This window comes from Gracilinanus agilis, chromosome 1 (genome assembly GCF_016433145.1).
Source record: "Gracilinanus agilis isolate LMUSP501 chromosome 1, AgileGrace, whole genome shotgun sequence".
NCBI lineage: Eukaryota > Metazoa > Chordata > Mammalia > Didelphimorphia > Didelphidae > Gracilinanus > Gracilinanus agilis.
The window spans coordinates 352,552,025-352,578,371 of record NC_058130.1 but is presented as its reverse complement, the minus strand read 5'-3'; the positions used below and the strand labels follow the sequence as shown (position 1 = coordinate 352,578,371).

Below are 26,347 nucleotides of genomic sequence, written 5' to 3'. Positions count from 1 at the left end.
ACAATTTGGAAATTGGTCTTGATCAAGGACACATGACAAAACTAGTGGAAATGTGCAACGGCCATGGGTGGGGGGAGTGGGGGGGGCGAAGGGGAAAGTAGGAGCATGAATCATGTAACCATGTTAAAAATGAATATTAATAAATGTTTGAAAAAAAACAAATTCCTACTTTGACCATATCCAGAAATATATGTTCTCATTCAGTATCCTGAGTCTATTGCCTCAGTTAGGAGATGGAGAATCTGCTTCATCATCAGTGCTCTGTAAACATTTTTGATCATTGAATTAGTCAGAGTTGATTAATGTATACTTTGCATCATTTTCAAGTCCTGCCCTGTAGTGAATATGGAAGAGTCTTCAGAAGCATCAAGGTCGTAGGATATAGAGATATTAGAATATGAGATCCATATCTGGAAAGTACCTCAGATGCCATCTGGTCTGCCCCCCCCACCCATTTTATACATGAAGGAACTGGACCAGAAAACTTATTTATAAAAGTTATACAGGTATAAACATCTGAGGCAAGATTTGAACCTGGATCCTATGATACAACTTAGAGCAATTACTTTTATTTTTGTTTTTGTACTACCCTGAGGAAATTAAATTTGATCCTATGTCATCTATTTATTGACCTTATTTACAATTAATTGATTTTATCCCATAACTTTTTTTTCCTGTAACTCCTTAAGTCATGGTTCTTTGTCTCTGAACATAGTTCAGAATTCAGCTGACCTGTAATAGGTTATGTTTAAAAATCCAATTGTTCTTGCCTGAAGGAATTTTGCTGGCCTTGGGGATTGTATGAGAGGAAAAAATAGTTTGGGCACAGTATCTTACTCAACCAGGCTATCCTTCAAAGAGGTCCATTTGTTGTCCAAAAGTATGGTCTGCTATCCTGCACCTGGCCTCCAAGAATGATCACTTCTTAGTCTCACGAGAGAAGAAGGAGATGTTGTTCTTAGCCCCCATCACCAAACTTCCAACCAATCATGTTATTCCCTATGCCTTAGCTCTGTGACCAGTCATTTTGTACTCAGTCCCATGATGTCATCTACACCATTCTGCTCTGTCCCCCAAAAATTACAAAAGGGAAATTGTTATTTTGATTAGGATCTTTGGCATGAATGGAGGCAAGCCACTGACCCATTTATTATAGCATGCACTTGTTAATAAAAGTTATGTTTCCTAGAGATCTACCTCAATTTGCCCTTTTGTTAATTCCATCCTACCCTTCATAATCATACCTGTTCAGGAACTGCCATTTCTGGATCCTCTTAATCTGACTCAAATATAGAGAAGAAGAGCCATTCAAGAAAAAACTCATTCCCACATGAACATACAAAATTCTCAGAGCCCTGCCAATGAAAACATTTCTAATCGCAACTCAAGGAAAAGAGGAGTTCATCTGTGGATGGAAAGGGGTTCAGAATTCTCTGAAAATGTAATTTTAGCAAGATTGAGAACACTTTCTCACAAAGATGCTAATGTAAAACAATGTAGTTCAAGATGATGAGCACATTAAATATGTACAATTTTTTCAGCTGTATGCCAAAATTTGACTTGAGCAAGAAATGATTTTTGTTGCTGTTGGCTAGATTCAGGACCACAGACAGCACCTGATCTTTCATGGAATTTGAATACTGGCAAATACACTTTGGATAATATTCATGAAGCTTTCCTTACAAGTAGGTTAGCAAAATATACAAATAGTATAGATTCATTCCCCTCTTTATGATTACATTTTCAAAAATCTGGATGAAGGGATATAAATTAGCATTTGGACTCTAGTCAATTGCCAAGCTATCCTCATTAGTCTTTAGAATTATCTCTAATAAACAGTGGCAAAACCTTATTGTCCTGAAGAGCTCCTAAAATTTTCACATTTCAAGAATGATTCTTAAGATTGAAATGCTACTTTGAGGCTTAAGGGCATTGTGATTGGAGTATGTTTCTGAGGAAAGGGGTTGAAAGGTGATGAAATAATTAACAGAGGAAAGGCACTAGAATTAAGAGGAGTTAGAAAAGACTTCTAGGAAAAAGGATTTTGGTTGGGATTTAAAGGAAGGAGGGAGATCAGTGGTTGGAAAGTATTCCAAATATGGGGGAGGAGGGGAGAAGTAGGGGTGAGGGGAGAGAGAGAAACAGACAGACAGAGAGAAGCAACATGCAATCATGCAACAGTGAGGAAGCCAGTGTTACTGTATTAAATTGTATTTCTCTGGGAATAAAGAAGACTAGATGGGGCTAGGTTATGAAGGACTTTGAATGCCAAAAAGGATGCTTTCAATTCAAAACACTGGAATTTATTGAATGGGGGTTGGGGGTGGTGTGAAAGATATAATTAGACCTGTACTTTAGGAAAATAACCTCAATGGCTTAACAAAGGATGAATTGGAATGGGGAGAGACTTGAGGCAGCAGCTGGGCTATTCTAATAACAATGCATAAAGTGACAAATGCCTGTACTAGAGTGGTAGCAGTCTCAAAGGTGAGAAGGGAACATATTTGAGAGATACTAGAAAGGTGGCAACAGTTTGGATATGGGAATGAAAGATAGGGAAGAATCCATGATAATTCCTAGGTTGTTGCAAACCTGAGGACTGGGAGGATGGTGTTGTCTTCTACAGTAATAGGGAAGGTAGAGGTGGAGCAAAGTTTAGGGGGAAAGATAATGAGTTCCATTTTGAAAATAGTAATTTTAAAATGTCAGCTGGACATCCATTTAGAGATGTCCAAATTCAAAAAGAGATGTGAAATTGGAGGTTAGCAGAGATTGGGGTAGTAGATTTGAGAATCATCAGTATAGTGATGGTAAATCCATGAGAGCTGATGAGATCATCAAGAGAAATCATTTAGAGAAGAGGACAGAACCCTTAAGGACACCTGTGTTTAGAGGGCATGATCTGGAGGAAGATTCAGCAAAGGAGACAGAGAAACAACAGTCAGATAACAGGTTGATAGGAGAAAAACCAGGAGAGAGCAGCAATCAAAAACTTAGAGAGAGCTCAGTGGAGTGAGAGTCAGGCCTAGAGACAGGAGGTCCTAGGTTCAAACCCGGCCTCAGCCACTTCCCAGCTGTGTGACCCTGGGCAAGTCACTTGACCCCCATTGCCCACCCTTACCAATCATCCACCTATGAGACAATATACCGAAGTACAAGGGTTTAAAAAAAAAACCTTAGAGAGAGAGGTTGATCAAAGGAGTCAGAGGCTACAGAGAATTCAAGGAGAATGAGGAATGAAAAACGGACATTGGAAGTGGCAACTGAGAGATCATTAGTAACTTAAGGAGGAACAGTTTTGGTGGCATGAAAAGGTCAGAAGCCAGATTACAAAAAGTTAAGAAGAAAAGTGAGGAGAAAAAGTGGTGGTCACTATTGTAAATAGCCTTTTTCAAGGGGCTAAGCTGCAAAGGGCAGAAGAGTTGTAAAACCATAGTGAACACTTAACTATGTGATTAATACAGTGGCAGACACATAGTAGGTACTTAATAAGGGCTTATTTCCCTTCTCTTTTCCCCCTTCATCTTTATCTTCCATTCTCAAGTTTAGGTTTGAAAATCAAGCATCTCTGGTAAAGGATTAGGAATAGACAACTCTTGGAGCCCTGCTCACTATTAAGAATCTCCACAAAGAGCTGGGAATATTTTGTATACCTAATATCTCATAATTCTTTCTCAAGGTAGGAATGAGTGTGAATCAGAAATATAAAATCTTTTCTTACCCTAGTGAGGAGTAGCTGGTTGATCATAATTTTAACCCTTTGTTTATAGCAAAGTACTTTCTAGTGAAAGAAACTATACTTGGTAGCATAATTACTCCTTTAAAGAAGAAGAAAAGGTGAACTGAAGAAATTATGAGGGAAAATGTTATTTTCATGATTCATCTTATAAGCAATCCCATTTGTGAGATTATGATACCATTATCAATAGGCATTTATTAAGAAGGTATTATAAAAATATAAAAAACAATGTCAAAGTTACTACATTCAAGGAGCTTTTGAGTAAATAAAAATGGAAGCTTCTAATGCAAAAAAGAAAAGAAAGAGAGGTAATATTTGGGTTTTCTGAACATAGAGTTAGGAAAGTGTCAATTATTGGGGAGTTTCATATAATTGTAGCAGTTTAGTGAGATTGACAGAGAGGGATTAACAGTGAGGGAAGAAAGTTTTTGCTGTTTTTATAAAAAGAAATAAATGGTTAGAGATTTTTGCTGTTTTTATAAAAAGAAATAAATGGTTAGAGATTTTTTTGCCTTCCTTCTGGTATGAAAGCTACTGTTTTGATTTTTTCCTAGAATATAAATTGGAAAATAAGGCTATATTAATAGAATTTATTTTTCTATCATCTCTTCTAGCCATTAAGTGGAATACAAATGATTGGTTTTAAACTTATAATTTGAGATAAATTGTTTAACTGAGAAAATAATTTGTTTAATGGGTAACATTTAAGTGAAGGTTAAAAATGCTTTCCTTAAAGAAAAACACTGCTGAGTTGAATTACTAAGCATGTTAAAACTTTTTTTTATAAATTCCTTGAATTATTACTATAAAACAATGTTCTGAGTTAGCTTAAAGTAAAATTTTGATATGAAAGTCCACATTCAAATATAAGAATGGTAGCTAACATTTATATAGTACCTACCACATGCCAGATACTATGCTAAGTGCTTTACAATGATCTCATGTGAGATATAGGCTAGTGAATATTGTGAAACTATTTCCCTAGTCTTATGATTTTTACTACACATGCTAGCTAGGGTATGTAGTCCGCTGAAAATAGTTTATAAGATGAAAATCACTACCTACAGGGTGGACTATGTGTTCATAAAGTAGGCTTTTCTAATTCTTAGTACAATTAGAAACACATCTAAGAAAACAAAAATAGGCTATTAAACTATAATTTAAAATTACTGCATGACCCTCTGCAACATCCCAAATGAACAAAGAACATTGATAGCCCTTACAATCGTTATTGTTAAACCATTGCAAAAATTTTTAATGGGACCCTAAGTAATTGCTTTTTGCTGCCATTAGCAGGAGAGATGGTGTGGAACAAAATTAACAGTTCATTATTATTAACATTTAAAGTCTATAGACAGGCAAAAAACAAACAAATATGTACTACTATCATCAGGTCTTAAATTTAAATGGGGCTGTGCTTAGAAAGCAACTTTAGTCATCCCAATTCTTTTCTAATAAAAAATATATTCATGTTTCTTATAGATGAAAAGACTTGAAATGGGAATGAAAATGCATAGCCAAGAAGAAATAGCTGTTCTCCGTTGTTGGAAATGTAGAAAATATATAGCAAATTCTGATTGTTTCACAAACTGTATTGCAAAACAGTTGTCAGAGGTAAGTAGGTCCTCTTCTATTTTTTAAAGTATTCAATGAGAACTTATTTAGAAAATTTTGGCTTTCAGGCCATGTATAGCTTTTATCATAATCACTGAAAGTTTCTTGGGGTACTCCTTTTCTTACTGATAATGTTCATTAATACCCATAGTTATGAAAATGCACTGTGCCTTTAAAAGTGTTTTTGTAATATCCTAAAGGTTTAAAAATGGCTCTTTAAATTGTTGATAATTCATCGATGTAATAGTGTTTACAGTATAGTCAACTTTAGTTTCCTTTTGGGAGAGGGCAAAATCAAATCTGTCACACCACTGTTCAGATTTAGATAGCATCATTATCTTCCAAAAATTCTTTGTATTATTAGCATGATATAATGGGAAAAGTATTAAATTTGGAATCAGGAGACCTGGGTTCCAGTTTCAGTTTATGTTAATAAGTCATTACTACTGTGGGCTTCTTCTGTTTTCCCAACTGAAAAATCAAATTGCTGGATCTTTAGGTTCCTTTCTAAAGCTGTAACACTTTGCAATATTATGAATAGTAGTTATAATATGAAAAAAGTTTAGTTACTTTTGTAAGAAATTAACCAAGGGATCATAGTTCAAAGCAAGTTGGCAAAGTCAAATGATGTTGAACATATTTTTTATTCATGTATTTGAAAATGTTAATCATTTTTCCAACATTTTACATTTCAAGTTGAAACATATGATAAATATCTTGAAAAAATTTAATAAGAAAACTTCAAAATCCATAAGGTTTATTTCAAAATTAAATGGCCTTGTGTAGATCAACTTAAAATCCCCATTAACTTTAAAGGAGAGAGGCAGAGATGAGAAAGAATAATAGCAAACTAAAAGATAATGCATTAGCTCCCTCTGCTGCCTGATCTTTACTTTTTTCTCTTTCTGTCACCATCCTGCTGACATCATCAATAATGCTATTTCATAATTAGTTATAAAAAGAAGGCTACATAAATATTAAAAGCTGAATATGTTATTATATTTTTTAAAAACCTAAAGAACCTAGTTTGGAGGGGTAATTTTAATTTTAATCTTCGAAAACAAATGTGTTTATTTGGGGTATTTTGGTGTGGATTTGCACAAATTCCTGAAATCTGTTTCTTGTTCACTTTGGCATTCTTGATTGTACATGCACCCATGCTTTTTGTTTCATCTATAATTTGTTTTTTATTTAGTAGTTTTATGTTAATTTCATAACTATATAAAAGCTTAAGTTACCTTGGAGCATCCAGAACACTTCCATAATAATAATAATTTTAGAAACAAAAGAAAGTAATGTTGCATAGTTAATAGAAAACCTTTACTTGAGAGCACAAAGACCAAGGTTTGAGTCCTCCTTCTGAAACATGTTAGCTATGTGATCCTGAGTAAGTCACTTAACCTCTCAATTCTCTAAGCAGTTATCCAAGATAGAGATTTTTAACTTATTAGAAAGAGGACTATGTAGTTTCAAAGAGTGGACTTGAGGGGGAATAATTTTATGCCTTTTTTCACTAATATCTAAAAAATACTTAGCATTTAATTCAACTATGTAGTTGATAGTATCACATTTATAATTAAGTAAATTTTCTGTGTTAACAGTCTTATCTGTCTTTGCCTGTTTTCTTCACTTCGGTTTCCAGAAAAAAAAAGAAACAAAATACTATACAAACCAACTCTTTTCCCCAACTTTTAACCTATGTCATTTGCTATAAGCGATCTTTTTCATTGTCATGGAATGAATATTTGTATTTTAGTTATTTAGAGAAAATTTATATTTCTGTTTTTAATGTGCAGTTACAATATACTTCTGTTTTAATTTTAAAAGAAAATTATGGCAGTTTTCTAGTAATGCTTTTGTAGTTTCATTATAGTCAGTCAAAGTAAAGCAGACTAATTAATAACCCTTTATTTTTAGTTCATAGTTCATTTAGTTCTTTAAAAGTTACTAATTCTAAAAGGTCAAAGAAGTTAAAATTTTCTATAAATAATAATATTTGTTTGCTGGTAAAGGGAAATAGAGTAGAACCATAAAAGAAAGAAATGATGAAAAAGTATTAAAATATTCTGCTAGGAAAACTGTGATTCAAATGTACCTTCATAGAGATAAACTTTTGTAAAAATCCTTGTCAATGTGGATTGCTTCACAGATTTATATAAAAACTGTGTCTTATGTAATGGATATTCAATAAATATTTGCTCATTAATTTTATTGATTATGACTTATTTTGAAAGAATAATTATTGTTTTATCTATTAATGTGAGCGCCCTACTTTAGTGCTTTGGAAAGGAAATAAAACTCCATTTTTATGGTAAAGTTTATTTCTGGTAAATTTTATAGTAAATATGTTCCTATATAATAATGTGATAAATAACAAAAAAGAATTTTGAATCTAATAATAAAATAAAAGACAAATTTATTTACTAGCTTATAACTTTAGTTCCTTTAAAGTACTTTTGCTAAGAAATTTTTAAAAGTTAGCCTAAATATGTATAATAAACCACAAACACTGGAAATAAAGGAATAGTTCTTTGAACTTTTTCATAATGGAAATTTGGTTTGCAAAGGATAGAGTTACTAAGAACATTGGGATTTAGAGAAAAAAACAAAAAAAAATGTGTCAGACATGTCAATCTAATCAGAGGCCACCTGACAGTGGAAATAGCAGAAATCTTGGGTTCAAGCCTGCGTTTGACATGTAAGTGTTTTGTGACCTTTGTGATCACCTTCTTTGCAATAGATATTCGAGCTATCAAAATCCTGAGATATTGCCAAAGAGAAAGCCTTGTGGCTTTCAAATGTGTAAACCTCACAACTCTTGATTCTAAATTAAAGGAAGTCATCATTGTTTGAGCTTGCCTTGGTGAGCTTCTCATCATGTTCTTAAAATTATTTTTTTAATAAATGTGCCCACTAGTGTCCTTATTTTATGGTTTGTACACAAGGGTGCAATGTGGGTTTTAAATAAATCTAATGTATGTCTCTTTTAAAAATTCATAAAAAGCCTAAACTACCTTAAGTGTTTTTTTTATCAGAGAATTGAAAGAGCCTGGATAATTTAATATTTGCCTTGAAGTTGCAGTAAGACCTAAGACCAAAGTATTAAACAAACATCAGCTATTCCCAGGATGGTTGGTATCTAGTAGGTTCTGTTCCACTAACCAGTATTAACATATACATTTGACCAGTTCTTACATAGTCACAGAAGTAATTACTATCTCATATTAGTAATTTGTGGTTTATTAAAATGTGATTTCCAAGCCCGAAGTAAAAAGCTACTCTGTGATGTGCCTATCTATAGTTTTCTATAAAATCCACTTTCTTAGTAAAGTTCTTAATTTAGAAAATTGGATGATAGTACTACTTAATAAATAAAGAAAGAAAATACATAAATATGAAATTAAATGATTCAGTTTTAAATTCATTTTTTGGGCTATATAAGAAATGTTACACATATGACAATGGGAAATGTTTTTTTGTAGTAATTCAAAATTGTAATAGTTATTATATTATTAATTTTTATTTATTAATAATAAATAAAATAAAATAATATTTATTTATTAATATTATATATATTAATTATATAAAAATATAATAGTACTCAAGGCAACATTGAAGTTTTTAAATACTTGAAGTTAAAGAATACAGTTTTATTTAGTTTAGAATGCAGTTATTCTAAAATAAGTCACTTAGAATTCTTTTCTTCCATTTGAAGATGGAATCCATTGGCCAGAGTTTGGTATATGTGTGCAAGTAGGAGAGGGTTCTCTGACCTTTCTAGTTCAAGTGGTTGACTTAAAATAAAGAATGGTTAAATGGGGATTAATAGGAACAGTTCACCAAACATCTAATGCTACCTATTCATCCTAACAGACTGAAAATTGGTACAGAGCAGAGCTGGTAAAAAATAGAAACCACATTTGTACACATGCTCCTGGACACCAAACAAAAATTGTTTCCAGGCTGTCGATGACATTTCTATCTATGTGGCAACCCTTTTATTTTACCTAGATAATGGAGCTATCATATCAAACTATAGTTGAGAGTGCTGAAGTGGGTAAATAAACACAAGTACACACTCAGGGGTTCTTCTGGGGAGAAAAGGATGAAGGAAGAATGGAAGTTATGGATGTATTACTATCTTAACCAAATACAAAAGAGCTGTGACAATGAGAGTGAATGACAGTTGGGATCCAGCTGCCACTTAAATTAAAACATCCAGGGATACCTTACTTCTACAGGGAAAAACATAATAGGAATAACAAACACTTTTTTAATAGTTAACTTGAGATTAGAAGAGGTGGGAGAGGTCACACTACTCTAAAACACTATGGGATCAATTCAGGGTTAAAGGTTAAAGGTCTCGGAAATCTCTACACTACACTATGCAGGCCACCAGGACACAAGGGATCTCACGTAGATGGTCTGATGGTCTTGATCAGTAGCTCAAAATGTTTCAATCCAAGTATATTCCAAGAGCACAGGTTCCAGTCAAATAAATCTTCTGAGAAGTCAGGGAGACTGATCTTGCTTGTCCACCAAGCAAGACAATATTCTCCACCTGTACTTCTTGATCCTGGTAGTTGAGATGTTCCAGATGTTGCTCAGATATACCCAAAATCCACAGGCTCTTAGGTCATTGGTTTCCCAACTCCTTCAAAACCCCGAACTGCCTTTGAAGAGTTCAGCCCCTTGCTGTGTCCCAGGTTAGAACTTTAGCTCCTGCCAGCCTGCCTGGCCAAATTTCTAAATCTGTTTTTATAAATTTTCCTATAACAGTGCCCAGAATTTTTGGAAGAAGTGATAAAATACTGAAATCAGCAACATTTATTGAATACCTAGTAAGTACAGATCACTGTGCTAGGGAAGATTAAAATTTTAAATAATAAATGGTCTCTGTTGTTGTGGGACTTAAAAGCTAATAGGCATATAGGGAGTGGGGATATTTGCAATGAATAATGTCAGCAGTAGGTATTTCATTTTCAGTTAACTGTGGTCCTATGCATTATCAAATTTAATATGTAAATGAAGTATATGAGCCTGAGAGAGCATCCTGAGCTATCTGCCATTTGCATATTGGTTGCCTAAAACCCAGATTGCAACTGGATTTGTGTCATTACTGATTATGACTTGTCTCATCCCAATTCCCAGGTATAAAATTCAGATCCCTTTGACCTGAGGGAAGAGCTGGAAAAAGAGGTTTCGAGGCTCTTTGCTTGCTATTTGCTTGCTGCCAGTTTGCAACTGGAATTCTGCTATGACTGACTGACTGGCTTGTCTCTTCTCCCTTCCCAGGTATAAAATATCCTTCAAAAACACCTGGTATCAGTTACACATTGTATCTGAACACCAAGTGAGCTGAATATAGAGACTATATGCTTCAAAATTTCAAAACTAGATATAGACCTTGCTCAGTCCTCAGTAAACTTTTTTATTTTGATAGAATTTTATATTTTTTACATAAAATAGTTTTAATTACACACTATATCTGCATCATTTTCCCATTCAATGCTGTAGTTTGCCCAGTCATGCTCATTTTCACTCTAAGAAGCATCAGTGTGAGTCATTACAGTGTTTTGCACCAAACATTAGCTCCCACAACTTTGATAGAATTTTAATGCTATATACTTTTTGCTTTTATTTTTATTTGATATAAAAGAAGAAATACCATCTAATTCTTTTGACTTTAAGAAGACAATTTTTGGAGAAAAGTTTAGATAAATGATTCTCAGAAAGTTTCCATACAAACCATAAAGAAGACAAGGAGCCCACTCCCAAAATGCAATTCTCTTATGTAGTATAGTCTATTAGTACCACCAGCATTGTTTATCTTTAGGTATTTCAGTCATAAGTTGTAATCCAGCACCTATAAAAAGCTTCCTCAAATATCGGATATTTGAAAAATATATACTGTTGAAATATTAACTTTTCATAGTTTTTCTGGTTTTGCTCCAAATTGTTGGAACTGCAGAAATTAAACTGTTATTTCAGGATTTTTCAAAAATGCTTTCACTGAGTTATGATTTAATATTATGTTCTCAAGGTTTCAAAAGGTTAATTCAAACATCCAAATATTTGAAATGTCTTTTTGTTTTTTAAAAAAAAGTTTAAGAGACAATATTATATTAGCCATTGTTTCTTATGCAAGAACTTAGGAAAAGAAGTTCTTGAATTTGTTGGGGAAGGGGGAAGAACATGTAGTGTGCTAGAGCTAGCTCATACCTGCTTTAGAGAGCTGATTGTTAAATTTTCATTGTTAATATTTGTATCTCTGGAAGCTAATAAAAACTACAAATCAGGGCTTGAATTTTTGTTTTATTGATTATTTAAATTTTAAGAATTTTTTAGATTTTTAAAAATTTTAAGAAGATTTAACTTAAAAGTATCCAACCTACTATTTTTTTAGAGAACTGGTTGTTAAATATTTACTAACATACTCCTATCTAACATTTTCTCTTCTTGACTTAGATACCAAGAAACTGAGAGCCAGGGAAAATGGCAGTTAGAGAAATTCCTTTCATTCAGAGTGATGGAAATATCTACTCTCTAACTGTCCCATTCTGACATTTTGTTTAATTCTGTAACCAGAGATGTTAGACTCATAGCCCCAGTCTGCAAAACTGCCTAGTGAGCCTGAAATCAGATCAAAATGCAATGAGAAATATTTAGCAAAATTGGTAAAAATACATCATAGATAATGTTAATTTGTGCTTTAGTTTTCAGTTGAATTTGATAGCACTGCTGTTACAAGCCTGAAATTTTTTGGAAAAAAAAAAAGGCAGTGTGAATCACAAATAGTTGTTTTTTTGTTTGTTTGTTTTTTAGTGTGACTAAAAGTTCAGAGGAAATGCAAAGGCTTTTCCTTCAGAGGGGTTATTTTATTTTTTTATGACTTTTTATAAGCACTCATATTTTAGATTAATTAGTTATTGAAAATAGAAGTTCCCATAGCCAATTAACCTGCTTATTATCTCCTAGATTAACTACTGACTGCTTTATTGTAGGCTTCCTTGCTAACTAATACAGAATATGTCAAGGAATACTTGATTTCATATATTTCAAATACACTTTTCTCATCCCAAAGTAAATTGCTTGCAATGTTTATGAATTAATTCATTTTTCGTAATACATATTTCCTTAATTACCTCTATTTTTAATGAATTCCTCATCAATAGAAATTTTACATGGTTATGTATATATAGAATGTATATGTATATATAGAAGAATGAGCGATGGACTGCTTGTACAAGAGTCAGTTTTGTCTGAAGATATAAACTGCTTCCCTCTATTATCTTTTATTTTCCTGTGTGATTATTTACTTTTAAACATTTAAAATGACTAAAATTTTAAATTGTTCATTACTATTTTATTGCCTTTATTTTTGGAAAGTTAGAAAAATTATAGAATTTTAGAATTGAAATGCCCATAGAGCTCATCAAGCAGGCAGTCATTTCAGTTTATACAAGAAGGAGTTGAGGCTTAAGAGGCAAAGTCATGTAGGTGGTAAGTAACTGAATTCAGATTTGAACCCAATTTTTCTGACTCTAACTTAGTTCTCTTTCTACCACATTAGAGATAATTTAGAACAGGGACAAGAACAAGTCCTTTTTTTGTTTTTTTTAGTTACTTGTCTTTCCATTGAGGAGATCAGGGATAGAAAAATTTAGGAGGCTGCCTGCCATAATAACTTAGTAATACCAGTTTAAGTAATGTTTGGTTGGTGCTTTAAAAGTAAAAGCATACTCATTTGAACTTTGGTTCATGACAGAGTTTAAAATTATATGAATTAAAAACAAATACCACTGCAGTCTCAATATCAGATTGAAGAAAAAAAATAAAAGAAACCTTTTTCTGCTGCCCGAATTTGTTTTTTCAGAGTCAGAGGAAGAGTAGGTAAACTATTGATGTGGTTAAATCTGAAATAAGTAAATTCCCCAGGCAGGTCCTTGCTTTCTTTTTTTTAATTTTTAAAAATTTATTTATTTATATAAATTTATTTGCTTATAAATAAATTCATTTATTTATATAATTTTCACATGATTCCATGATTCTCAATTTTTCCCATCCCTCTTTGCTCCCCCCCTCCTAGAGCTGACAAGCAATTCCACTAGGTTATACATGTATCACTGTTCAAAACTTATTTCCATGTTATTCATATTTGCAGTAGAGGGATCTTTTAACTCCAAAACCGCAATCATATCCACACCGAAACATGTGATTGAGCATATGTTTTTCTTCTATGTTTCTACTCCCATAGTTCTTTTTCTGGATGTTGATAGTGTTCTTTCTCACCAAGTTCCTCTAGATTGTCCTGAATCATTGCATTGCTACTAGTAGAAAAATCTGTTACATTTGATTGTGCCATAATTTTTAGTTTCTGTGTACAGTGTTCTCCTGGTTCTGCTCCTTTTGCTCTGCATCAGTTCCTGGAGGTCTTTCCAGTTCACATAGAAATCTTCCTATTCATTATTCCTTTCAACACAATAATATTCCATCACCTTCAGGTACCACAATTTGTTCAGCCATTCCCCAATCGATGGACACCCCCTCATTTTCCAATTTTTTGGCCACCACAAAGAATATGTCTATAAATATTTTTGTACACGTATTTTTCCTTATTATCTCTTTGGGGTACAAACCCAGCAGTGGTATGGCTGGATCAAAAGACAGGCATTCTTTTAAAGCCCTTTGCACATAATTCCAAATTTCCCTCCAGAATGGTTGGACCAATTCTCAATTTCACCAACAGTAGTGTCCTAATTTTCAAGCAGGTGCTTTTTGTGCTTTTTAAATTTCTCTCTCTGTATGTGTAACCAGAACAGATAGGTTTTTCTCCTCATAGTATTATTAGTTTGAGGGGAGAAGCTTAGAAAAGATGTGATTTAAACTGAATGTGAAATAGTTCATAAGGTAAAATGGCAATGTTTCATTGGACAATTCAGAATTTTCCTTAGCAAAGACTTATTTTTAGACCTTTGAAATTTATATTCTTAATTTTTCAAGTTTTCAAATTTAAATTATTATAAAACATCCTTTAAATAAGTTTTCTCTCAAAGGCTTAAATTCTGAATGTGAAAATGTTCAAAGCAAGTGTAATGTAATTATAATATGATAATTTTGCATACTGGTAAATGCTGGATAGATGGAAGAAGAGTACCTTATAACACATCGTTCCTCAAACTCTCTTCTTCAAATAAACAAGAAAAATACCATTTCTCTACCAAGTGCTAAGTTATCAGTGACAGTAGGAGGAAAAAATAGAACCCACACACAGTAGTACATTTTACAGGAAAAACATATGTGTCAAGGGGATGTCATTTCTGGTATGCTGACCCCAGCATTGGCCCATAGCAGTTTTAGGCTCTAAAAACAAAATACCAGTATTAAAGGGGGAATCTTCACTTCTCTGGTATGGGCTTATGAATTAGACCAATCTCAAGGGAGGAAAAGTAAAGGAAAGAGCTATAGAAAGAACATTGTCTTTGGAGTCAGAGAACCAGGTTCAAATCCCAACTCTGTTACTACCTTGGGTTAGTCAGGCACTCCTCTCTAGGTTCAATTTATTCATCTATGAAATTAAAGAAATATAGACAACCCACTCCTCTTCATTTCCTTTTCTGCCTTCATCACTTTGCACTATACTGAGGACAACCATTGTTGTCTCTACCCAACTGTCTCTGGTGGTGACTTTTCCTTGATTCCAGCTAAATTTTCCAGACTTCTCACCTTTCCAGCAGCTTTGCCTTATTCAAGATGTCTCTCTCGGCTCCTGCCGTCCTTATTGCAGAGACCCTATCTAGAATCACCATTTCATGAGAGCCTAGCCATGTTCGCTTAACCCAAATTATTTAATTTTCTGGACTTCACTTCCTCACTGATAGCCTTCTTCCCCCTCCCTTACACCCTCTCTCCCCCTGCCCTTAAGTTTTCTCCTTTCTGTCTGTCTTTCTGTTGATCTCTATCCATCTGTCTATCCACCTATCCCAACCCCTCTTCGCCCCCCCCCCAAACTATGTTGGGTGGTGTAGAGTTTCCCAAGGACCTTTTACTTCTGTTGCTAGTTGAGGAGTTGCCTTCAATTAAAAAAAACCCATGTTGTTAAAAAGTAATATGACAAAAATGATGCCAGGATCATTGTCAATGAATTGATTGTGACTTAAGATAATAGAAATTAAAGTTGCTTTCTTTTTTTTCTGAAAAGCCAACAACTGTACCAGAAAGGGAAGTAGATGCCAGTCTACCTCCTGGAGCTGAAGTTTCTTCACAAAGCCTTCAATAACTATCCAAGAATATATTGACTTTGAAAACAAACTCATTTTATTAAGGTTTTATAAATTAGTGTAGAATTGTCTGCATGGGCCCTCCTTCTTGGATTTCATCTAGTTTTATGACATAAGATTATAGGACCATAAATTTAGGACTGGCAGGACAGATGAAGAAATGGCAGGTTTTGTTTTGTTTTTTAAAGTATGTCATTTATCTTGGTAGGTAAAAGGAGTATGACGGCTTGTTAGATGCTTTATTTAAATTAAAGAATTTTCTACTAGTTTCATACTGTCTGTTTGGTGACCTAGGAAATATGATATGTAGTAGACCTCAGGCTTTTTTTTTTATTTCTTTCTCCATTTTGTGTACTCTTCTCACTTCATGTCTGTGGAAATCTCTTTTTGTAGTAGTTTTTCACTGTGCCCCAATAGGCCTATTTTCATAGACTCACACCCTCCCCCTGGCCCTTAGATCAAGGTCAGCCATTTATACTAGGAAATTCAGCTCTCATTTACCTGCTTTGAAATGAATTTCTTCTTGTTGGTTTGTTCATTTCTGTTTCCCAGCATAATGTCAATAACAATAAATATATTACCTGTGCTTCTCCCTCTCTCCCTCCCAATACTCACAACAAATAAAGCATTAAGAAGGTATTGGGTTAATTTGTCCTCTAAAGGCCCTTTGAATTCTAATTCAGTAATCCCATACATATAGTATAGAACTTACAAGAGAAAATTTATGGAAGTGGGATGGGGGGATGGGATCTATAATGACTTCACTAATGATAGAGTGAATGAGAGAAAAGTAGTGAAGAGTTCCAATTTTTAAAAGCTTTTTAGAGTTTTTGTTCAACAGTATCATAGAGGAACTTTTCCCCAAGCCCTTTCCTAATAAGCCCTGTGGAGTCAGAATAGGGACTTTAAAGTCAGTCTCAGAGAGAAGACTGGAGCCCAGAAGAATAGGACTGGGAAAGGGGGGAAATAGGCCCCACCTTAGAGACCTCTCAGAGTCTCCCCTGCATTAATTAGTCTAATGAATCACCTTCACCCTTTGAGGATCATAAATCTCTCTCAACACTGGTGATCTAGAGAATAGAAAACAATCAGTAAAAGCAAAAATAAGGGTATAATGCTTCTAATTATAGTCCCAGCTCTGCTGCTATCTACATAACTTTGGATGAGGCACTTTACTTACTTTGACATGTTTTCTTCATTTGCAGAATGTCAAATTTAGATTAGATAAATTGAGAATTCTGCCTGTAACAGTTCTTACAAAATAATAGGACTCTTAAAGAGGAATTTTATGCCTTTCACTTAGAACTGTAAGCTCTTTGAGGTCAGGACACATGTTTCTTGTTTTGGTGTCTTAGAGTCTAAAAGAGTGTTTTGCTCAAAGTGAGTATTTGAGATATTGTTGTGAGTTACTTTCCACTTGGGCTGTTGTTCTTCAAATCTGAGAATTCTCCTCAAAGCACTATCTCTAATAATGAGTATTAACTGTGCCAACCCCCCCCTACCCCCCCAGCTCTGCAGCATAGATTCCTAACTATTAGATTGAGCAGTAGGGATGGAAGTTGTGAGTTTGTTTTTTAAAAATTTCAACTGATTATGCCCTCAAAAATTATTTTTTCCTATAGGCATATTATACCAAGAGTTCTTTATCTCCATGCTAAGTGACACCATATTCTTCACATTCGAGATTTTAGAAAATTCATGATATCTTGCCAATATTTCAGATAAATTACTAGGATTACAATTACAGTACTCAACTTGTGCTAAAATTGACCACTCAGACTTTCACAAAATTTGTGTTTTTCCTCCTAAAATATATGAAAGAGATTAAAAATTAAATAATAAATTTGAATGCTCAGCCATTTTTGAGACTAGTCAAAAGCAAGAGGTGAGAAGAGAATCCTGTTTACAGGTATAATTACAAATAGAAAACCCCAGATAGCTTACTGCTAAACCATGCATTTTGATTCATGAGCCCACTCTCATGTGAGATCCCCACTTTAAGCAAATAGATGCTTCCTGAAATGCTTTTGTTTGCTGAGTTTTCTTTTTGTTTTGTTTTGGTTTTGTTTTGGTTGGGGGAAGGGCAAGCAGATAGTTGAGTACTTTCTTTTCAGGCTGAAATAGAATATGCTTTGTGCTTAACTCAAGAGTATAAGTTATGAACCAAATAAATATTAAATTGGAAACCACTAATGCCATGCTTCTCTATTTACCAGAATGGTCATGAATTAACTGCTACACCTCAGAATATTTGTAATGTGTGGCACATGAACATAGAAGCCCTTCCAGAATGGATGAATTATGCATTAGAAAAGGTAGGTATTTTTTCTAGACTGAAAGAAATTTTAAAAAATAATTTTCAATGTATTTTTGTCACTTTACGTTTAAGCATTTTGACTTGGAATATTTGTTCCATTTGGGAGAATTTGGTTTCAGAGGTTTAAAGAGTTATATTTTACCCTTTGCCGCATGTAGTGGCATTAGTATGTCTTCATATCAGAATTCAGTAATTGCAGCAACCAAAGTAAAAATGCTGTGTATTCAAGGGATCTTAAAATAATGGTAGAAGTATTGCAATTGATCCCATTGGTAGCCCAAAGTATTTTAGGGCCTATCACTTAGAGTTAAGAAGGAATGTCTATCAACTAGAATGCATTTCCCATCTCTCCCCTTATATGCCCCTTAACTGTTTGTATTTCTTTTAGTACAGAATTCTTTAATAAGGTCCTGAATATATTTTATATTATGAAAACCTAAGTTCCTGAAAAAGTGGTATGTGAGTTAAAATTCTGAAAATAAAATAATTTTCATTGATTTGCATTATGCCATCATATGTACATTTTATCACAAATGGAAAATAAATCATCCTCACTGTTTTAAGAAAACTGGAAAACTTTTACAATTTAAAGGGAAATTTATAAGTTTCAGGGCTAATGAATGTTTTCATCATATTGAAGTTATGTAAATCACATAAGGTATCCTTGCATTTTTTGAGGGAGGCCTAGGTATTTTCAGTCCTTTATTTTACTAGATAAAATAGGGATTGAGCCTCTCTTCAACAGTACAGCCAGAATTTTCTTTCAAGCTGTTTTATTCTTTCATTCAACAAACATTTTTTGAATGTCTATTGTATATGGAGTTTCAAGTTACTGTAAGATTTAAATTAATATCCAATAACTCCCAAGTACTATATTTTATGAAATTTATTAATAATCACTTGAAGTAAAAGAAATGAAAGGATAAAAGTAAAAGCATAAGTAAAGCAGCTTTCCTAGCTGCATTCGTAGGAAAAGAGAAAGGGGTGGGGTTACACAAACTTTATCTCCAAAACATACGGACATAACATGAGAAGGAACATGGGAATCTGGGAGTTAAAGTCCTGGGGAGCAGATTCTAATTATACATTACTCTGTCAGGCATTCAGAGGTTAATAGTCACATCTGTCAGTAGAAGGTCAAATAACAAATGATGATGGCAGTGATATTCTTGCCTTCCTTTCTTCCCTGAGCTTGACTTCATTATGGATGGATCTTAAGATTGGCTCCTGATATACACTGCTTAAGAGTATGTAGAAAGGGGTCAAGAGTAATTCTTGGGTTTTTTTTGTGAAACCTAAAGACTTAAAAGCCTTAAAGTATTAAAGGACCTGCAAACTGTCTACCTCTAGTAATTCTAATTTGTTAACAGGTTAGTCCCTTTTAATTCATTTTTAATAAAGTAAGAATAAGATACTATATTGGTTAATGAACACCTGTTAAGTAATTAGAAATCTTGCTTTGAATATCTTGGCAAATATTCCTTTTTTAATTAAGATAATTCAATTCTATTTCTACTATTGTTTATTGAGACCCCACTAGATACAAGGCACTTGGAATATAAATACACAAAAACCCCAGCAAAAACAACAAACAATTCCATATTCAGGAGCTTATATCCTGAATTTATGTCTCCATATTCTGCTTCTGGAACATTTTCTCCTTGAGCAACAATTCTGTACTTTGTTCATTTTCAAAACTCTTAAAATACTACCTAAGTGTTTAAAAAATTCTGAATTCTTTATTAAGCTAGAATTCCACTGTTAAACTCTTTACTATAGAGTAGAATCAATTATATGGTTAGAGCATGCACAACAAATGCAAGTATGTTACAGAAATACCAAAAGGAACTTCTTATAAAGTGGTTTCCATCTATAAGGTGATCCAGGAAAATAGCTCTTGAGTAGGACTCTGTTAAACGACTAATGTTTTCTTATTCTTGAGGACTCTACACATACTTTAATTTCATTATATTTCAAGTTGCTTGCAGAAATGAGGTGGTATAATTTAGAGTAATCCAGGCTTTTGCCTATCTGGATATAGCCTATTTGTATGAACAAAAGAATTAAGAAATTTAGGTAGCCTAATTACAGTTAAATGATAATCCACATTTTGTAGCTAGTCTTTCAAGATTCTCATCCCCTATAATCTGGTGCCACCTTAACTCTAGCCTTGCCTCATTCTACTCACTTTCATAAACACTCTATGTCTTACTTTCTTTGTACATTTGTTCACACTATTCCCTAAACCTAAAAATGCATTCCTCTCAATATCCTGTTGCTATATTTTGAATTCTTATCCTTAATATTAAAGTTAACTCAAAGTTTTCCTAGTATTAAAGCTAAATCAAAGGTCAGTTAGTAATGGCTTACCTCACATTTTTGCATTGGTACTTGACTCACCTGTGTTTTGCACTTATTGTGTTATAGATGCAAAAAGAACAGGATTTCCAAAAGGTAGTAACAAACTATATTAAGAAGCTGTTTGAAGGAACCCAGGAAGCCTGGCGGTGAAGTATTCCTATAAAGACTAGGATTGACAGAAATTGACTTGATATTGTAATCATAGTTTGCTACAGAATGCTTGAAAAGAAGGTGAAAATAGATGAGTTTGGGGACCATATCAGAAACCTGGCACAGGGGCCCACTGTAGTAGTAAAGAGAGATTTGACTCTGCCAACATCTTTCTCTGCCAAAAAAAAATAATAATAATAGTGCAACTAATAATTTGTTCTCAATCTACCTTATGTTTCAGCTTCAAAAGGGTAAAGAACCAACAAGGACAAGTTCTTAGATCAGTTCTAAGGGGACAAACCATTTGCAGGAATAGAAATGATGAGAAACATTGTAAAGGAAGTTATAGAAAAAAAAAGGAAATCTAGCCTATACCCTGGATTTTGGGAAAGCAGATTTCAGAGTATGTAGAAGGAAGGCAGGTAAAGTGCCAAGACTAAAATTCAGCAGTGAAAGTTAGCAGAAGGCATGGCATGGAAGCTCTCTAGGAAGAAATTTTCAAGACAAATAAATAATTCTGATAAAAAAGAAAAGGAAGGAATTGCGCATTTCAGAAAGGCCTATATAGAAGTTAGAGACAAAAGCAAGTAATGGAATATGAATACAAAATTATTAATTAGTCCTATAAAGTTATTTTTAAAAGCACTGTTTTAAGTGAAAATGCAAATAAGGACTAGCAATGCTAAAGATAACAGCAAAGGTTTTTTGTTTTGTTTTCAAGGCTATTTTAGGATAAAGAAAATCAAAGAAATGATATACTTACTGCTGTATGTGGATGATATGAGAATAATAAATGACAATGAGAATGCAGAAGTGATTGACTGTTTTCTCTCCCAAGGAGAACCTCCTTTCAACTGGAAAGGCCTGAGGAAAAATAGCTAATAGTTGAAACCCAAATAAGTAGAATCATTACTAAGTGAGTACAAGTTTTTAGGCCAAGGATTTTAAGCTGCTTTTGTTTCATGGGTTCTTTTGACAGATTGGTAAATCCTATGGATTTCTTCTCAGAATAATGTAGTATTATTTTTTAATTTAAATTGAAGGAAATGCTAGATTTCATTTAGAGTTTAGTGAAAATTAAGATGCCATTTTTTCCCAACCAAGTTTATGGACTCCCTAAAATCTGTTCATGAACCTTGTAGGAGTTAGTGGACACCAGGGCACTGGATTATCTGGAAACCATGATTGCCAAACAACTGTCAGTGATATTTGAAAGATCCTGAAAAATGGAAAGAATGTCACTAGACTAGACAGAGTCATGCAAATGTTCTAATTTTCAAAAAAGAGAAGAGTTGAGCTTGCAGGCCATATGCCAGCAAGCTTGACTTGGATTCATTATAAAATTCTAGAATGCAATTAAAAGAAAGATTTGTGAAAATCCCAAAAATTAGCAGTGATCAAAAGGATTAAGAATTGTTTCATGAAAAATCAAGTTATGACCAGTTTAATTTATTTTTCACAGGTTTACTAGAATAGTACTCTCAGGAACATCAATAACTATACTTTATGTAAATTTCTTTATGTAAAATCATTTGACCTTTCTCATGTTGATTCTTTTTGACAAGGTGTAGATCAGAGGTTAATAGAGATATCTGGATTTGGAATTTTGAATGGCAGGAAAAGGATAGTATAATGACTAATGTTTGATACCAAATTTTAAAGCCTGTCAGTATAGTTTGGATTTTGATTCTGTCCCATCTCATATTTTGGCCCTTCCTCTTAGCTTGATGACACTTGGAAATTTGACAAAAATGCTTTATGCTTATCCAAATCACTGATAAAAATGTTAAATAGCATAAGGCAAAGAACAGATAGCTAGAGGACTTGAAAGGAGGCTCTTTTTCCACATTAAACATTCCTCTCAATTTGATAACTGATGCCTTATGAAATCAAGTCAACAAATATTAAGCAGCTTATTTTGTATAGAAAACTCTCAGTGACTTTTGGTGCATATTTATTGAATATGAAAGGAGTTACTCACAGGTATCCTTCAAAGATTTGTCCTGGGCCTTCTTTTCTTTTCCTTCATACTCTCTCCCTTGGTGATCTTGTTGACTCCCTTGGATTAAATTGTCATCTCTATGCAGATATTCTTGTATTTATTTATCTAGCACTAACTTTTCTCCTGACCTTTAGTCTCACATTATCTTTGGCCATCATGAAGTGGATGTCCCCTAAACATCTCAAATACAACTAGTCCAAAATAAAATTCATTATTTTCCCTCTCCCCGCCAAACAAAAGCAAACCCCTTCTTCGGAACTTCCCTTTTGCAAACCTAAATGTCATCTTCAACTCCTCACACTCCATATATCCAGTTTGTCACCAAATCTTTTCATTCCTGTCATTACATCTCTCAACATTACAACATTTCCCCTTCTCACTACTCACTTAGCTGCTCCCCTGGTACAAGCTCACATCACTTCATATCTAGGCTATTAGAGTAGCCTTGTGTTTTGTGTCTTTGCCCCAGGTCTCTACTACAGTTCCTTCTTCAAATGAAATGCCAAAGTGGTCTTCATATAGATCTGACCATGTCACCCACCACTACCATCCCTCTGTCAATTCACTAAACTCTAGTGACTCACTGTTACCTTTAGTATCAAATATACTCTGGATTTTAAAACACTTTCTAACCTGAACTCTTTCTATCTTTCCCAGTCTTCTTACACTTCACTCCCTTCCTCATTCTCTATGATCCAGCAATACTCCTTATTGCTTCTTGAATATGACACTCTATCTCCCAACTTTGGGCATTTTTTTGGCCTGTCCCATATGCATGTAATTCTCTCCCACCTCACTTCTATCTCCTGTCTTCCATAGTTTCCTTCAAGGCTCAGTTCAAATTCTACCTTTTCTAAGAGACCTTTCCCATTTTTCCCCTCTTATGCTAGTAACCTGCTTATATCTTGTATATTCATAGTTATTTGCATGTTTTCTCCTTCATTATGTGAGTTGATAGGAACTGTGTTTTTGACTTTCTTTGTATCTTCAGCACTTAGCACAGTGCCTGACTCATAATTGATGTTTGATAAATGTTTGTAGTTGTTAGTGATGAGGCTCTCCCTTGCTCCACTCCCAGTGAGGAGATATGACTCGCAAAGAAGCTCAGAGTTGGAAATGACATCAGAGACCTAATCCTACTCATACATAGCATAGCCCCTTCTTAAAACGTACCTAACACATGGTCATCCAGTCTTTGCTTGAAAAGCCTTCTAGTAAGGGGAAACTCCTTCCCACAACCAAAAAAAATTCAACTTTTAGATTATCTCCTCCTAAATCTACTTCTCTTCAGCTTTCACTCATTGCTGCAATTCTTCCCCCTGGAACTAACAAGAAGAACTTTAATTTCTCTTACACTTGATAATCTACTGAATACTTGAAGATGGCCATTATTTTCCTTAAGTCTCCAAACACTGAAGTCTTCTCTTTACTAGAGTAGTGTGACCAGGATGGTCTAAAGCCTTGGGAACAAGGCTTTGTTAAAAAAGCTAAACAGCAGATGAAATTTAATGTGTAAAAAATGATTTGGATTAAAGAAATAAACAAGTCTAAAGTATAAAAGGCATAGATGAAAGTTTGCCTGGAAAAGGATTGGTCATTTTATTTTATTTTATTTTATTTTATTTTATTATATCTGGTCATTTTTATGGACTATAAGCTCAGTATTCATCAACATTATGGTATAGCATCTAAAGAGTTCTTTTCCTTCCCAAGCTATGTTGAGAAACATTGTATCTAGTACGATTGTATTCTAACCTGGTCATACTGTACTCAGAGTATTGTTTTCAGTTTTGGCTGCCATGATCCTGGTCACACTACCCTGGATGCTCCCCAGCTTAGCAGTGTCCCTCCTCAAATGTAGTACCCAGCACTTAATACAGTCTTTGCATAGAAACTGCATAATAAATATTTGATGACTTGAATCAATAGGCTATGTCAGCATTATCAAACTAGGCAGCTGAAATTCAGCCAAGTAATGAGAGATTCTCCAGCTAATGAGACCTGGTTTGCACAAGGGGACATGGCTATCCCAATTATCTGAGCAATGACATCATTCAGGGCCAGTCTCATACTTCAGCTGCTTGAGTGCTCATGTGACTCAGATTAGATGGACTACCAGCCATTACCATCTGTCCTGCCTATGCCTTGCAGTCCCCCATCACAGTCATTTGACCTAGTTATTTAACTTAAGGATTCCTAGACCTTGCCATACACCTAGCTGATGTCCCTTTGGACTTCTGCATCTTTCCATGTGCCCTGTTGCTAAAGTTTTATGTGTTGTCTTCCCCCATTAGGGGGTAGGCTTTTTCATTTTTCTATTTATTTCCAAAGAACTTAGGTGCTTTCACATAGTGACTGCTTAATAAATGCTTATACATTCCCCAAAAGTTGTTTATATGAATAGGTTTTTGAGAATGTGAAGAAAATAGCCAGTTATAGCCCCTCCCCCCATTCTGTTTGCTGATGCATGAAATTCTAGAAATGAGTTATAAACCTCATTGATTCCTTTACTTCATTATTTAGTATATTTTTAAACACCTGATTATTGGTGTGGTGTAATTCCTACAATGTTAGATAGGAAATTGTCTTTTAGAAGCTCAACATCACAAATAAGAAGTAAAGTATAAAGGGCAAATGTAAAAATTCCTAGAAGAGGGAACATAATGATTTTTTTGACACTAAGGTGAAATTAACTTAGATAATTTCCTGAAAAAGTTTTGATTGGTAGGAGAGAGAGGAAAGAGCAGAAGGACGTTGTCAAGGGGAAAAGGGAATAAAAGGGTACATAAAAGACTGACTAGGTATATGGAGATACAGGTTATTAACTTTTACCTAGCAGTGGTTTGTTTGCCCTCCTGGTTTGGTTTTCCTCTTTGAGGTCTTTTCTCTACCTGGTTTGGTTTTCCTCTTTGAGGTCCTTTCTCTTCCCTGAAATCTGTTCTGTCCCTGCAATCAGCCTCTGCCCAGGCTCTTATCTAAGCATTATAGTTGAGAAATCATCTGATAAAAGAATCTTCCTAAGATATATTACCTGAAAATGACTTTCTGTGCCCCTTCAGTCATATTCCAAGGCAGCTACTTTAAGACTGTTCATAAGTTTATCTCTAAACCAGGTGACTGAAGGGGTGGGGTTTGCCACTTAGGATCAATTTCTTTCTGCTATTAAGATAAAAAAGGATTATTTGTGTATCCTTGCAAGAGTGTGTATATGTGGGTGATTTACCAGATTTGTTATTTCATCTATGTAGGGAACACCTGATAAGAACTTCCTTAAGAAGTTCAGAAATAGTATTTCCTGAAAGGTCCTGTTTGTCTTCCTCTTCGCAAATTTTTCAGAATTTTTTTATACTACACAGAGTACCAAAGATTTTTTTTAAAGCACAGGAACATTCTTTTGCAATTCTCTAGTAAGTATTAAAGACCACACCTAAATTAAAATCCTTTCTATAGGAGAAAAACCCCTGGCAAAATATATTAGAGACTGAGAATATGGGAGTAGGAGAAAAGAGGTTCTGACCATCTGCTTCCAGTGAATAGGATAATTTTTTTTAAGCTAAAAACTTGAAAAACCTAATTTTTTTCTTTAAAATTTTTTGATTCAGATTGTTGAAATCTTATTTATATATGTATTTCTGATCTTATATTTGTTATTTTACAAAGTTTGCACATATTTTCTTACTGTATTTATCTCCTAGAAAAGCAATTCAGTATTTATAAATATTCTGCACCTTATATCATGTGTTGTAACACTGCAAATGTTCTGTTACCTCCTACACTAACAATGAATATTTAAACCAATTCATTTTACTACTAGTTTTAAAATTTGAATCTTAGATGTAATGGATACAATACTGATGGATACAATCAATATATTTTGGTTATAT

The 26,347-nt window shown here is 33.9% G+C and overlaps 1 protein-coding gene across 1 annotated transcript in view; it reads left to right on the top strand.

Annotated features, from left to right (window-relative positions):
• RNF180 (ring finger protein 180) overlaps positions 1 to 26,347 on the top strand; it is a 173,735-nt gene that overhangs the window by 10,730 nt on the left and 136,658 nt on the right. The window contains exons 2-4 of the mRNA XM_044663621.1: positions 5,222 to 5,343; positions 7,379 to 7,408; positions 17,873 to 17,948. Of these exons, the coding sequence (XP_044519556.1) occupies positions 5,222 to 5,343; positions 7,379 to 7,408; positions 17,873 to 17,948 (228 nt within the window). The remainder of the gene's footprint in view (positions 1 to 5,221; positions 5,344 to 7,378; positions 7,409 to 17,872; positions 17,949 to 26,347) is intronic.